General features: G+C 35.6%; 1 protein-coding gene across 2 annotated transcripts in view; it reads left to right on the top strand.

Annotated features, from left to right (window-relative positions):
• Nucleotides 1-15,343, top strand: part of LOC144438250 (septin-7-like) — a 48,793-nt gene that overhangs the window by 15,541 nt on the left and 17,909 nt on the right. The window contains exons 2-3 of one of the 2 annotated variants that reach the window (XM_078127299.1): nt 3,642-3,751; nt 14,639-14,739. In XM_078127299.1, the coding sequence (XP_077983425.1) occupies nt 3,642-3,751; nt 14,639-14,739 (211 nt within the window). Of the gene's footprint in view, nt 1-3,641; nt 3,752-5,633; nt 5,756-14,638; nt 14,740-15,343 lie in introns of those variants that run through there. The other variant, XM_078127300.1, reaches the window with a different exon arrangement.

Raw genomic sequence — 15,343 nt, 5'->3', positions numbered from 1 at the left:
GTATTTCAATGGCAGTTTGTTTTTAAAGAGAAATTTGCCGCATTTAATTTGGGCAAGCATTTCTCGTAAAGGCAAGTGCGTTGATGGATTTACAGTATGAGTACATACTCTAATAGCTTGTGTTGAACCATGTTCTAACTTCTTAGCAGAATCTCTAGTATTAGGAATAGAGGTAATGCAACTTTCACCAGATTTTTACTTGGGTTCCCACACCTAAATATATATGCCAAAATCTGAGAAATCTGGAATTTCTGGAGTTCCCCTTTCATTGCATAAAATAAGGTTCTTGACCTTATCGTGAGAAACTGCCAGAGATAACACCTCCACCCCCCCTGTGAACCAATTTCTCAAAACTTTAAAAAAGTAATTTCTAACTGAGTTTTATAAGTTTATACTGAAATAAACACCCCCTCCATCCCTATATGAACCAAGTTTCGAAAATTTTAGAAAAAGACATTACCCAACTGACTTTGAAAGTTTATCCTGAGATTATCCCCTCCCTATATGAACCAGGTTGAACAAAGACAGTGTCAGCCAAGAAGCAGATGATGAGTGATAACAAACTCTATTTGTCTAGACTGTGTGTTCAGCTGATTTTGTGAAAGTTAAGGACCTACACTGTGTCACCTATGGTTTGAAAACTCTACGATAATTAACCACATGTCAAGGTATAGACTATAAAGTTGAAATTAGGCCAGAGATCATACTTCAAAAGTGTCTTGCAAAATGATATTCAATAATAGCTCTCTCTGCAGGATAGTTAGAATTAGAGCGTCTTCACCACATTAATCCCAGCCATTGAGTTAGTAAAATAAATAACTGGTGATGAACTCAGTGGCCTTGACAGTTGTCATCCAGTCACACAGCAGACATAATATGGTGTTAAGTGTCCCAAGCTGTCACTCTACAGTTAGTCTAGAAACTTGTCATGGTCTGGTCTTATCTCAAGACAAGCTATCTAAACCTAGGCAATAAGAAGGTGTGGCTTGAATTTTGAGAGCTTCTTCAAATAGTAAGACCAAGACAAGGCTTGTGCTATTTGTCTAGAAGTATGGTAGTCTAGTCCTACATGTACATGTATAGGATAGTTACTGATACTTCAAGAATAAACCACTTAGTCAGTGAAATTGAAATATTTTATGAAGATACACTTGAACAACTGATTCTAGTAATCAATCAATCAATCAATCAATCAATCAATCAATCAATCAATCAATCAGTGGTGTTGATATTTTATAACAAAACAGACTTTTAGGTGGAAAATATGAATTCCATTAGTGATATCTTTGTAAGATCTCGCTCACAGTGTGCCCTCTATGATAGCCAAATTTTGTTTTTGTGAATCAAAATGATAAAAACTGTGATTTCTTGTGAGCCACCACACAGTAAGAAATAGGGGAACGCCAAATTTTGGTGCGTCACTAGAAATTGTGTGTGTCGGTGATGCGTCACATTGGCTTAGTGGGCACACTGGATCACTAGCTGATAAATGGGGAGTGTGAGGGGTCCCAATAAAATACCTGGGGAAGTCAGGTAGATGTTACCTACCCTTGACACAAACACTAATAGGTATGACCTTACACTGCAAATAAGAAATCAAGTCCATGATGAATTTTTAAGTGTTTCTTTTGGTAAAGGTACTTGTGATTATTGGGTATTATGTAAGGGGAGTCCAACCCAACCCAACCCATTCTTTCATTCATTCATTCATTCATTCATTCATTCATTCATTCATTCATTCATTCATTCATTCATTCATTCATTCATTCATTCAGTGATATGTATTCTTTGTGTGCAATCACTGAATCAATGTATAGTAACACTATAGAAACAGAATACCACTGACTGTGACATAAAGAGAGTAAATTCTAAGCTCATTACTAGTAATGTAATCACGCTAATGATGTTGTAGATTCTTTTCTACTCCTGATGTGAATGGAAGGTATTTCAGAAAAACAAAAGAGAACATGTTGAAATTCCATTCGGGCGGGAGATAATGGTGTATCACTGTATGGTCCTATAATGGTTTCAATAGCTTGTTAGCCCTGTTTCAATTCAAGGTGACATTGTTGCAGTCCTCCATACAGCAGGCACAGGGTTTCACGAACAGTGCAATTTAAAATTTAGCCCGGTTTCGTTGAGATTGTTTCAGTTCTTGGTGCAACAGCCACAGTGTTTTTCTAAGAGCGCAATTTAATGTTTAGCCCTGTCTTGATGAAATTGTTTCAGTTCTCAGTGCAACAGCCACAGGGTATTATCAAGAGCTTGATTTGTAAAAAGTTGAGTCCTGTTTCAATGTGACATTGTTTCAGTCCTGGGTGCAACAGCCACAGGGTCATACCATTTCCTTATTGTTGGGTGGTGAGGGTAATTAGACCCATCAAAGCCCACCCCTGTGACAGGAGTTGGCAGGGCCATTGTCTATACATCAAATCACATTTGCAGAGTTTCTTTGTGAAATTACATTTGAAGATTATAGAGATATTAGATGTGATAAAATCTTTGACCTTGTCAGCGTTGATCATGTATGTCACTGAAAAAGATACATTCAAATATTAGGGTCATTTGAAAAAACAGTACCAATTACTTTGAAAACCTACTTATCCCCTAATCCCCTAAGTAATTGACAAAGCTATGAGTTTGCCATTGTGTGATGTCATTTTAGAAATCCTATCCTGTGACATTGTAAATGTTAGTTTATGTTCTACTCACAATTCATTATTGAAAGAAATTATTTTATTTTCATATGGAATTATAAGGAATTATTTGTGCTGTTTTAACAGGTTTTTATTTTGATGCCAGATATAGAAATGTAGAATCAGAGTGAATACTTCTATTCATGAATTTTCTGTTTTTAGGTTTTACATTAGAAGTGATGATAATGATGAACAGTGTGCCCTTTAATGATAGCCAAGTTTTGTTGTTGTGAGTCAAAATGATAAAAACTGGGATTTCTTGTGAGTCATCATCGCATAGTAAGAGATAGGGGAATACCAAATATTGGTGCATCGCTAGAAATTGTGTGTGTGTCAGTGGCGCATCAAATTGGCTTATTGATAAAGAAGTACAACAGCTTGCATCTTGATTAAAAAAAAAATTAGAGAAAAAACAAACATATAAAAAAACAAGTAACTAAGCGAAAGGATAGATCCTTTAGTATAGTCATGCACTATTCCACAAAGATTACATTTGTATATACATCTATATTTAAATTTATACCAATATGGATGTTTGCTGTTGTTTGCTGTCTCTAGACTTTTTTCATGAAGTTTGTGCTGTCATAGTGTTTTGCTAATTTACTATTTCTGAATTCCCACGTCATAAATCACAAAATCTAGTCTGATTTTGTAGCCATTTTGTTACACTTGAAGTATTACATGTATAACACATATTCCCTGTTGCAATGGTTTGTTCGTTCCTTCAGCTATTAGTAGGAAACTATAGTGCATCAGAGGAACATATAATTAAATTGTAAAATGAATCACTCTTGAAATATACAATGTACATGTAGCTAGGAGTCTATGTATGTTCTCTTTCAGGTGAATCTGATCTCAGTAATCAACTACTTTTGAAATATACGTTGTACTACATACATGTAGCCAGCTAGGAATTGACATAAGTCTGTATATGTTCTATTTCAGGTGAATCTGGTCTCGGTAAAAGTACACTGATTAATTCCCTGTTCCTGACAGATATATACAGCGATAAAGAATATCCAGGCCCGTCACTTAGGGTCAAGAAAACTGTCTCTGTAAGTATACATAATTTGAACAATCAGTGGATACAGATGTTTCCCATGACAAACTATGTGACCCTAGTCTTGTCTGTCTTGTGTGGTTCCCACTCTGACTTCTAGTCAACTCCCAGTGACTTCCAGTCAACTTTCTTTATATTCACCCCTTTTGAACCCAAATGCCATATCTGTAGATTTATTTTGTTTGAATTATGTCAGAATGGTGGTTATATGTCTGTCTGTGTCATACCAAAATGTTCATTCCAGGCTTACTATTGTATTGGTGCCAAATGTATGACTTAACCTGTGTTTTTGATAAGGTTTGGGGAAACAGGTAGCAAATGAGGTGGGGAGGGAAGGAGGGAGGGGGGACAGGTGTGTTTTTGTGTCTGGTAGTATTTACACACATCTTCATAGTGTACTGTAATATAAGGGATGATCGCACAATGTCTCACAAGCTCAATAAACGAACTTCATTTGTTTAGGAGAACCCCCCCCCCCCCTCCCTCCCCTCCTCCTCCCCCTCCCCCTAAATGAACATAGACAAGTGTGACGATGACACATTTAAATATGGTATGTAACCATAGTGGAAATTGTAGCAGTCACACACCACTATGATCGATGCAATGTAAAAACATGATGGTAAACACATTAAAAATAAAATACTACTGGAAACCCAGCACTGTACATGTATATCACATTGGAAGTAAATTTTATTCAACTTGTCAACATCTCAGTAGTAAATACAGAAGCTGTTATCATTGAAGGCGTGAAAGTTTTTCGAAAATTTGGTTAGAAGTGCAAAAATGAAGTTCAGCAACTGCATTGATGCCAGCCCCCCCCCCCCCCCCCCCCCCCACACACACACACACACACACACAGCTTGTGTGATATTTTGCAATCATCCCTATTCAGAGTTCAAAATAATAGCAGTAGGTTATAGTCTAAAGCACGTAGACTACTAAACATTGTATGTAGACTACCAAATATAAACTGTGGTAATCTGTCAGACCAAGGGAAATCTAATAGGAAACTATAGCTGATAAACTAAGTTCACTAGGTTAGATCTGACTAGCGACTACCAAACATAGATGTTAATTTGAAGCCCTGTGTAGTAATAATTTCTAATATTGATCGCAAAAATTCTCAGGAACATACTACCTTCAACCTTCCGATTCCATAATTCCTGTCTTTGTATAAATCTACTTCCCTTTTCCTCATCACTTCTTATTTCTACACATTTTGTGAAAGAGACAACTAGAAATTGTGTGTGACATTTCATTTCCTTCAACTTCCAGTCTATTAATGTCCTATTTCGTCACAGTTCACTCACATTTCACTCACAGCAAGTAGTTTCCATCCTATCATTTCTAGAAAATAAAATAAATATAATTCCTGTAAACTCATCTGTAACTCTTTTGTGACTTGACAAGGAAATCACTCCACATTTGTAGATGATAGAGAAATAAATTACATGTCTTTTCTTCCGCAAAATGCATCTGCAGTTCTTTGAGAATTGAGAGAGAATCAGTCAACATCTGAATGAATGAACAAATCTTTATTCACCTACAAATAACAGAGCAGCAACTCGTATGCCCAATTTACTTCGGATAAGTTTTGTGAATAATAGTAGGAGAGAAGGTAGAAAATAGTCTCATTTAAAAGTAATCGAATCTAGCCATGTATATATTTCTAACAAATGAAGAGATAAATTAAATGATAGTAATTTCTTCCTTGATATTCTTCAGCAATTCTTTGAGAATTGACTGGGGAAATCACTATATATAGAAAGAAAACTGTGTTACAAGTACATTCTCATTCATTTCGTTTCAATGCACTAGGTGTATGTGTCGCTACACTAGTCTTGATTTGAAGCCAGAGTTTTAGTCTATTTCTCCAAAGAGGTTGGAGTTGTCATGGCAACAGTTTGTCACTGCAGTGTCAAGGTATCCTTGAAAGAGCTGTATGCAGGCACTGTTGTAGTTATACATTTCTAGTGATGTCATGACCAGGGGATCAAAGGTGAAGTTTCCGAATATTCATTTTGGAAAACATACATGTACATATTACAGATCATGTGCATGTACATATTAGAAAGAAAATTGTGTTTAAACTTTAACTTAGGATAGTTCCATATATAGTGACTTACGAACAGTAAATTGGAAATGAATGCGACACAATGATTATTACGTGATCAAGGTCCGTAGTAGATGGATTGAAATGTCACATTCGTTTTCAATTTACTGTTCTGAAGTAACTATATCGTACTATCCTAGTAATTCTTGGAACCATGAACAATTATATATTCTCCTGTGTTTAAGTTCCCCTTCTTTTCATCGTACTCACCTTATGTGTAGTTACACTAACTTGATTTTGACCCAGAATTTGTAAAAAAGAGAGTTAGAGGTGTAAACCAATCTGTTACATGTACTTTGCACTTGTCACTTGAGGTACCCTTGAAGAAGGGTCATGACCATACAACCCATGTATAAACTGATGTCATCACTAGGGGTCAAAGTTGAGGAATCGTTTTCCAAACATACATGTACACTCATATTTGAAATCCACAGAACAGGTACTCATAGTGTGAGTTCACAGACAAGAATTTCAAGTTTCATTTCCCAGTTTACATTTTCATCAAAAAGATCAAATTCTTTGCCTTTAAATAATGATAACTTTGAACTCGCCCACAGTATGGTGCAAACTGTGTTACTAATTGATGGATAATAGAGGCAACAGGGCAGAGTATTTCAATGTTACAAATAACCAGTGTACTGCTGGGACAGGGCAACCTTTTGGTGACCTTATAAGAAATTTGATGCAGCAATCTGGCTGACTTGTGATCCAAAGTCAGTGAGGTATTTAAAATAGTGCAGTTAAGATATAGGAATACATTTATGAGATTCAGAGGGCTAAATGCCGGAATGTTTAGCTAGAACTATAGAAAGGGATTAGAGGCAAATATTTCATATATGGTTCATGTAATGTGATATTTGAAGATAAAATCTGAAATTCAAACATGATAAAATCTGAAAATTGAAATGAAATTATTAATTACTTGTATGTATAAAATGTAAACTTTGTGCTAAATGTACATGTAGGTTACTTGAAAATATGTAAATTTACATATAATTTATGTAGTTCATGCCAGTGCATTACGTACTTAAATAGTTGATTGCAAATGCAAATGTTTTGATTATGACAACTTTTCTGTGAAATAGATATTGTTACCCTGGATTCACGCTGTCTTGTAAAGCAGTGTACCCTCTAGTAATAATAATCAAATTTTTTTGTGGGTCAGTACATGTATGATAAAAACTGGGATTTCTTGTGAGTCGCCCGCCACATAGAAAGAGATAGGGGAACACCAAATTTTGGTGCATCACAAGAAATTGTGTCTCAGCGACATGTCAAATTGGCTTAAAGGGCACACTGCTTGTACAAATTTAAGTGTAAGAAATGAAATTCCCTGTAACAAGTTTGAATTCCGTTTTAGAAAATTTCAATTTGAAATTATATTCTTGTAAAATATACCGGTACCAATCAAGTTGTCAACTTCATACTGAAAATATGCAATTAGTCAGTTTTCTGTGTATTAAGTGACACGAGAGTGACAGTAAAGGACTTAACACTACATGTACATGTAGCTGTGTAGTGGTAAGGCCCCTTAGGTCATTTGTATTCTCCTTGGCTGTATGAAGGAAAATATTGGGAATAATATAAGTTAAACTGGGAAAGCAGATGAATAACCAGGAAAGATGTCAATGATCGTGTAACGTTTTAAACTCATATTTATAGACATGGTACCAATCATATAGACATATATTTGTGAAAATAGAACGACCCAAAAATAAAGCCTGTATTGTCTGTTTGAATGCATATAATTTGGCTTAAAAGTTACATTTAGTATATAAGTGGATCTGTCTCACTCTCTGTCATTTGACAAAGCCCTGCCTTTTTCACTGACTGTGACAAGACCTTTATAAATGTCACATTCAGTTTGTATTCCCTGAACACAGAATGAGTTGAAAGGTTTGAAAACAGCATTGTTTGAAGTAGCCGAGTTAGATGCATATTATGTAAATAAAACACATCAATATTAGCTGAAAAAAATCGAAAAAAATCAATGGTGAATTATTTCAGCATCGCATCAGCTACTACAGTGTTGTCTGTGTGAGGTTTGTGTGTATGTTGTTGAAAGGTTACATGGTACATTTCCCAGTAGATTATATCAGATGACACATTCTAGTGATGTAATACAATCTATAAATAGCCACACTTGAGAACAGCTGATGTTCTACTTGTAGAATTTGTAATTCACTGTTTGTTGTTATCAGATTGTATCATCCATCACTGCATCTGAGTTACAACTGCACTGTTACAGTGTGGATCACATGAGTAGTTGAGGAACAGCTTACTAAAAATTAGAATTACTTAAATAAAAATATACATGTACCAACACACAGACATACACAATTTCATACTGTACATTTCATACAAATACAAACACAGACAATAGAGATGTGCTCTTACTTAGAGGCATACGTGTAACACTGATGGACAGAGAGATGGACAGACAGACAGACAGGCACACATATACATACATGTGTTCAGTCAGTAGACTTACAGACAACACATACATGCACACAAAAGCAGAGCAACCAAACATATAAATTCCTTTGGTAGAATGTAGTATTAATTATACAATCCCAAAATTCATGACGTAAAATTACTGGTCTTCAAAAACACCAGCCCTCCCATCATTATTGCTGTCAATACTCCAAAAAGTCTGTCATATTTTATGCCCAACAAATTTACTACATACACCATTGACACAGACACAGACACACGTCATGTATTGACAAATCACAACATATGGATTAGGTATTTTACTAACACCATTGACTGGGACACAAACACAGACAAGACATTCGTACTTTGCATTACTGCCATAAAGCGCCATCCTTTCATCCAAGATCATTATATGCTGAGTCATCAAATTTTGAATACACATCTCACATCACCTTATGGTGTGTTACACTAAGCGTAATACTTACTGTTTTGTCTGTTATACAAATTCACAACTCCTTTATGTTGGATTAGAAATTGCATTCTGAATCTGAATATTGGTAAATGATTGATTGATAAAAATTAGTTGCTTGTATGAAGTTGGATTTGGCGTGTTCTCCCATGTTTTGCAAAGCCAGGATTATATAGTTCCCTCTTCATATAGATAAAATTCTGAACTAACTCGTCATCTAAATCATCTTTCATGAAACTGCTATTACATGTTGTATAAATCATAGCAGCATACATCTGTTACAAATATTTGAAGAAGTGATGACATCACAGATGTAAAATTTGCCGGAGCAATAATGGAAATATCTATTGTTGATGATGCAGCGCATCTGATGGCACTTATTGTATCATTTATATTCATCTGAGCGCCCAAATTGAGTATTTCATCCAATGAATTTATAGGAATTTTGTAGAAATGAATGTATGTACAAATGTCTTTTGGAGAAGAAGCATGATAACTATCTTCAGTTAACGTTGTAAACCACAGCCTCTTTTCGTTACCGTCCAAGCACTTGATATTTCGCAGTGTCGCTGAAAATATCAACTTTTTTTGCAAGAATATCTTCAGTGTACGTGTCTCGTGGTCTTGATGTCGTTCTAACATTCAAACAAATTTGAATGGGCTTGATTCAATGTAAGAACAGACTACATGTACACCCCCTTTAGCAAGACTGTTGATAACAGATGGTACATGTATGTATGGAAGGCAAACAACCATCCCACACATGATTGTGTTTGTATGTGTGAATCCTTCATTGTGAACACATTCCATGAACTTTGGGCAAGGCAAGGTTTGAAAAGTCAGATCCATTTCGTTTTATCCACCATAAACATTCCATTTATTCATAATCATGACACTTTTTATGACGTGAGCTGAGTTCATGACCCCAAGTTTTGTGAATAAACTTTATACTGGACAAGTAAAAATAAGTGAGCTTTCAGCAGGATCCTTTCAACTTATCAGGTTTTAATTTCTGTTTAGATTGTGAGATAAACAAGAAATAGTTGAATGAAACTTCATTGATTGAAACCCTCAAAGAAAGTTTGTAAATAAGGTAATTTCAAACTGTTTTTTGTCGCCATGTGTATACTGGAGTAATCTTTGTTAGTAAATCTTGTCTATCCTCATAACTTCAACTCAGAGGTAGAAGGACTTTCGATAAGGCAGTTGAAAAATGATTGTAGTGGGTGGGGGCGGGGGAGTGTGGGTGTTAGGTATGCTTCCCTTTGTCCCAGAGGTTTGTCAGCCTGTTTGTCCAAAAATGAGATGTTCTTATTTCAGATGAGGGAGTCGAACAGTGATCTACCCTACTCCATTCTCAATTAATGGTATGCCTCAAAACAGATGTACTTCGGTAAGACACTTGTACTTGTGCAGGTCCTGTTTTAGTCTCGCTGCCAGACTCATGACTATCGCCCCAAAGCTCTATGTAAGTCGAGCAGTGAAGTCGCTAGAAGTGAGGGACTTTAGTCGAAGTTGTTGCAGCATCTTTGCATCTTGTCATGTGCTACAAGGCAGTCACTGAATCACTGTTGGGTTTTGTCCTACCAGACATTGTGTTATTCAGTTCATTCAAGGTGCATGTGTTGTATTACATGGTCAAACTGAATAGATACATGTATGGACCAGTGGAATTTATCACATGGGCTGACACCTTCCCTCCCACCTTTCCCAGTACACACTCCTATCAGGACCAACTGCGACCGCAGACAAATATTAGATGAGTATTTGTACATGTTATGTTGGTGTCAGTATACTGATATTTTACATATCACAGTCCTCAAAACTGTCCAACTTTGTATGATCTATGGATTTCAGGTGCTTGTAAATTAAAGGAATAAGTCAACTTTTAATCGTTAGTAAATAATTAAACATATTATATTAGTAGACACAGAGAAATTGTGTTTGCTTTCCAGTAATAACAGAGTCAGCTGCCCCCTAATTGTGGAATTACATTTACATACATGTCTAAAATATTAATTATGGATAACTTTGAGGTCATAATGTTTGCTAGAATGACATAACTCACTAGAATAATTCAATATACCACAGATGGATTTATTAATAATTCATGGTGTTCCTTTAGGCATAATTTTGAAAATGATGTTAATATTATTTAATTATGGTCTCAGTTTTCATTGCAATAGAGAAGTCTGTCAAGTAAAATTGTCACTGTTTGTTGTATGTGGTCATTGGAGAGAGGAATCATTCTGTTAAAAAAAAGACCTGGGGAGAACTTGGGGATGGAGAAAATGTACTAGAAATCCTTGAAACGAATCATTCTTTTTGTCTATGCCTGATGATGGTTGATGCATCACAAAAAAACACACCACATTTTCTCTGAAAAACGTCGAAAAGAACATTAAAATCAACAAATCGAAAATAACATCAAAACCAACAACAACACTGATCATGGTGATAATAAATGTGTCAACAGCAATAATTAAAATAACAACAGTAATAAAAACAAAAATATCTACAAACATAACACTACGGAATAAAGTTTGAATAATCCCAATACAGAAAGATTATTCAAACATGACTCGATCAGTGTTTATTTTGAAAATTTTAATCATATTAAATATCAAATTTGATTAAAAAAATGTCTTCAATTACAGTAGAACAGGATGGAAAAACGATCATTTCATTACGATATGATATCAAGATTATTTGTGATGACATCTGTCACTGTATTTGATAAAGGCTGTCAGGAAACACACATCACATCTACTGGAGATTTCCCTGGAATTGTCTCACTCCATTGGGGATTGCTGAAACAAAAGAGCAATTTATGTGGGTGTATTCCAGTGAAGTGATATTCTGTAAGGTGTAGATTTGCATAGATCTTAAATTCTCGGTACCTGAAATAGAACATTACATGTATTTGCTAGGCACATCAAAAAAATAATGAACATTCGATTTCTTCGTCAACACCATATAATATAATAGTCACATGCATTACTAAAGGCAAACGTGAGAATAAGTCGACCTTCTTGTTCTATTTTGACCTGCTACCATGAGATAAAATGGTATTGCAGGTACTGAGAATTCAATGCCTTTTTTGGACACTAGTTTAAATTTATTCAGCTCAGATGTAAGTAATTATACTATGTAAACCTTGAAAATTTAGTTATCAAATATGAGAGAGATTGAATACATTGATCAACATATAGGTAGTCAAGCATTGTGAGTATGGACACATCTGTTCAATTACCATTATCATTTAGTTCGTTAGTATGATCATCAGGGTTGGGATGTTTAGGAATTAAAGTGTATTTATGCTATCTTTTTGTGAATTCTTGTTATTATACCACATGTAAGCCAAGTTTAACATATTTGAAAAAAAAATGAGTAATGCCCTTGTTCTATGTTATGACAACAGCAGCTACATTTGCATGATTTGTACATCATTCATGGTACAGTATTCAAAATATGTAAATATTGAATTTCATGACACACTTGTGACAGACTGCATACTCAGGGTGTGTGTTCTGTATGACTTTACTGAATTGACTGTCTTTAACTTTATATCTATCTCTCTATTAAGTGCATCTGTTTGTTGTAGTCATATTAAATATGGCTGAATGATAACCGAGGGGCTCTTCACCTTCTCTGTCTGTCTGGCTGTCAGAAAGACACATCTGTGCTCAATAAACTTTTATAAGTTTTTATAGCACCATCACAGTGCTTACATTGTCTAGCCAGAAGTCTTAAATAAAACATAAAATGTTTGCTCCACAGGAAAGCAGTCGTTAACTATTTAGAACTTTGTCAAATTTGTCAAGAATTTTCTTTAGAGAAACCTATGTGAAAGTTTAAACCAAGGGATCAGGATATAGGGATGTCAAATGTGCGGTAGGATGTGATCATTAATATCCAGACGGTGTAGGAAATGTATCCCAACTTTGACTTGTATCATATATGTACCAAAAAACTGTAAATGATGTTTATTACTGTCTACTTTTAAAGGTCTCTCATATTTCAAAAAAATAGTGACACCCATGCATGACAGTTAAATTATGTATACATGTACATACAGTCTAGTTTCTATATGGTACATGTATCATTTTGATTTACACCACTCACAGTTTAGAGACCACGTTGGCATCCAGACTTGTATACATGTGAGCATGAGCACACATATGCACACATGCATGCTTGTATCCACACACACACACACACACGTGCACGCTTGTATCCACACACACACACACACACACACACACACACACACACACACACACACACACTCTCTCTCTCTCTCTCTCTCTCTCTCTCTCTTTCTCTCTCTCTTCAGGTTGTAATTTGCTATGTATCAAAAGATGAAATAAGAAAAAAAAACATGTACACTACCACAGGATGGTGAAAATCTTAACATTAATTGATTTAATAACACTTTCAGTTAGTTATATTTCTTTGTATTTGAACACGACAGTGTGGATTTTGCTATTTGAGTTGAAAAGTACACCCCATTTATGCATTTTACGTGATTTTCCTATTATGGTATGAGAAAAGAGACCAGCAAAAGTGGCAAAAATGATTTCACAATGAAAATAAAGAACGTCACATGTAGATGAAAAGAAAATATGATATGAATATTATTGTTATTTATAATATTTTATTAGAAATATGTCAGCCAAGTATTGATCCAGGAACAACATTGATTGTATAAAATGTGAGAGAAAAACATTGATTTCAGATTGATAGTGCGCGCGGCAAGTAAACAGATAACTGTTAGTAATTGTAGTCTGTAGTGTAAATCATACCATATGATATAGTTTACTTATCAAACATATGATATCAATATAAAACAGATTTCACAGTAGTTGTGAAAGTACAGAAATGATTTTGATGGTTTATTGTATAACATACAAAGTGGTTCATGTTGACATAGTGTATTAAAGGTTGATGCTATTCCTAGCTATTCCCATCTATCAAACTGCCTCCTTCCCATACTAATGGAACTCTGACTGGTATCAGATTCAGTCGTGTCATGGGATGATGGTATGTGATTGAATGGTCACCTGGGACAAAAAAAGTTGGTCCCTTTTGCCCCAGCATATGTTACATTGTACTTCATGTTTCAGAAATGAATCTGTTTTTTATTCATTTTTTAAAAAAAATATGTGTTAGGCCTTCCTAGCATATATGTTAAATAAATTTTGGGTAAATTTGAAAGAAATTGAGTTATCTACTGCCACTGGGATTTGCATGGTTGTCGTTGTCTTTGAAATCAGTGCAGCTCCTTTTCATCTGTATAAAAATTCATTGATTTATTAATCCATTTGTTTGTTTGTTTGTTCATTCATTCATTTGTTTGTTTGTTTGTTCATTCATTCATTTGTTTGTTCATTTGTACATACATACATTTGTTCGTTCATTCAATCATTTGTTTGTTCATGCAATGTATGTCTTCATTTGTTCATTCATATGTATGTATGTACGTTGGTACATACATATGTTCGTTCGTTCGTTCGTTCGTTCGTTCGTTCATTCATTCATTCCTTCCTTCCTTCATTCATTCACTTATTCAACTAACCAACCAACCAATCAATCAATCAATCAATCATTTAATTAGTCACACTTGTTCTTGGCGGCAACTCTCATCTCGACCCCTAAGCCCCCTTCCCCCACCACCACCACCACCACCACCACCACCACCACCACCACCACCACCACCACCACCACCACCACCACCACCACCACCACCACCACCACCACCACCACCACCACCACCCACTTTCAGAATGTGTTATATTCAGACAACTCAATATGATGAAATATTTGTAAATATTGATTTCTTCTCAATATATTTACGTGGACAGGTTGAGACATCTAGAGTGTTAATCAAGGAAGGTGGCGTTCAACTTCAATTGACAATTGTAGATACACCAGGTTTTGGTGATGCCGTCGATAACAGTAATTGGTGAGTAGAAAAACACTAATGTACATTTAACTACAAAGCTTCAGATCCTAATGTCAAGAGAAATTTGAGTTGACAATCTGCATATGTTTGTCAGCTAAAACTTGACATTCTGAGGTGAAGGGAATCGGTAGACTGTCGACAGTCGCTCGCGCCTTTTTTCCATACGTTTTATCTAAACTCCGGTCCGGCGCAACACTAGTAATAGTATAATCGCAAACTGATTTCGAGGGCCGTATTGCGAAGGCCCAAGCGACTGTTGTCCCTTGCCGCGCCCTCATGCGATAACAATAGGAACATTCAGTTTGTAGACTATTGACATTTAGGTCATAGTTCACAAAGCTTGTCAATCAAAATGAACATGGCGTAGTCACCAAGCGAGTCAACACATCGAGACGCATTGGAAAAACTTTGATACTCGCACTTGAAAGACTTTCAGAGAAGAATTATAGATACCTATGTCTCTGGGAAAGATGTTTTCGTTAGTGTACTGACAGGAAGTGACAAGTCCATAGCCTATGAAGCCCGGGCTATGAAGTCGCAGGCCTGTGGGTTATACTTCCATGCTCCGATCGTTCTCGCGATACAGCTAACAACATCTAGTCTG

The sequence above is a fragment of the Glandiceps talaboti genome, chromosome 7 (assembly GCF_964340395.1).
Source record: "Glandiceps talaboti chromosome 7, keGlaTala1.1, whole genome shotgun sequence".
Classification (NCBI taxonomy): Eukaryota; Metazoa; Hemichordata; class Enteropneusta; family Spengelidae; genus Glandiceps; species Glandiceps talaboti.
The sequence above is the reverse complement of the archived record's forward strand: the minus strand, read 5'-3'. Positions and strand labels throughout refer to the sequence as shown.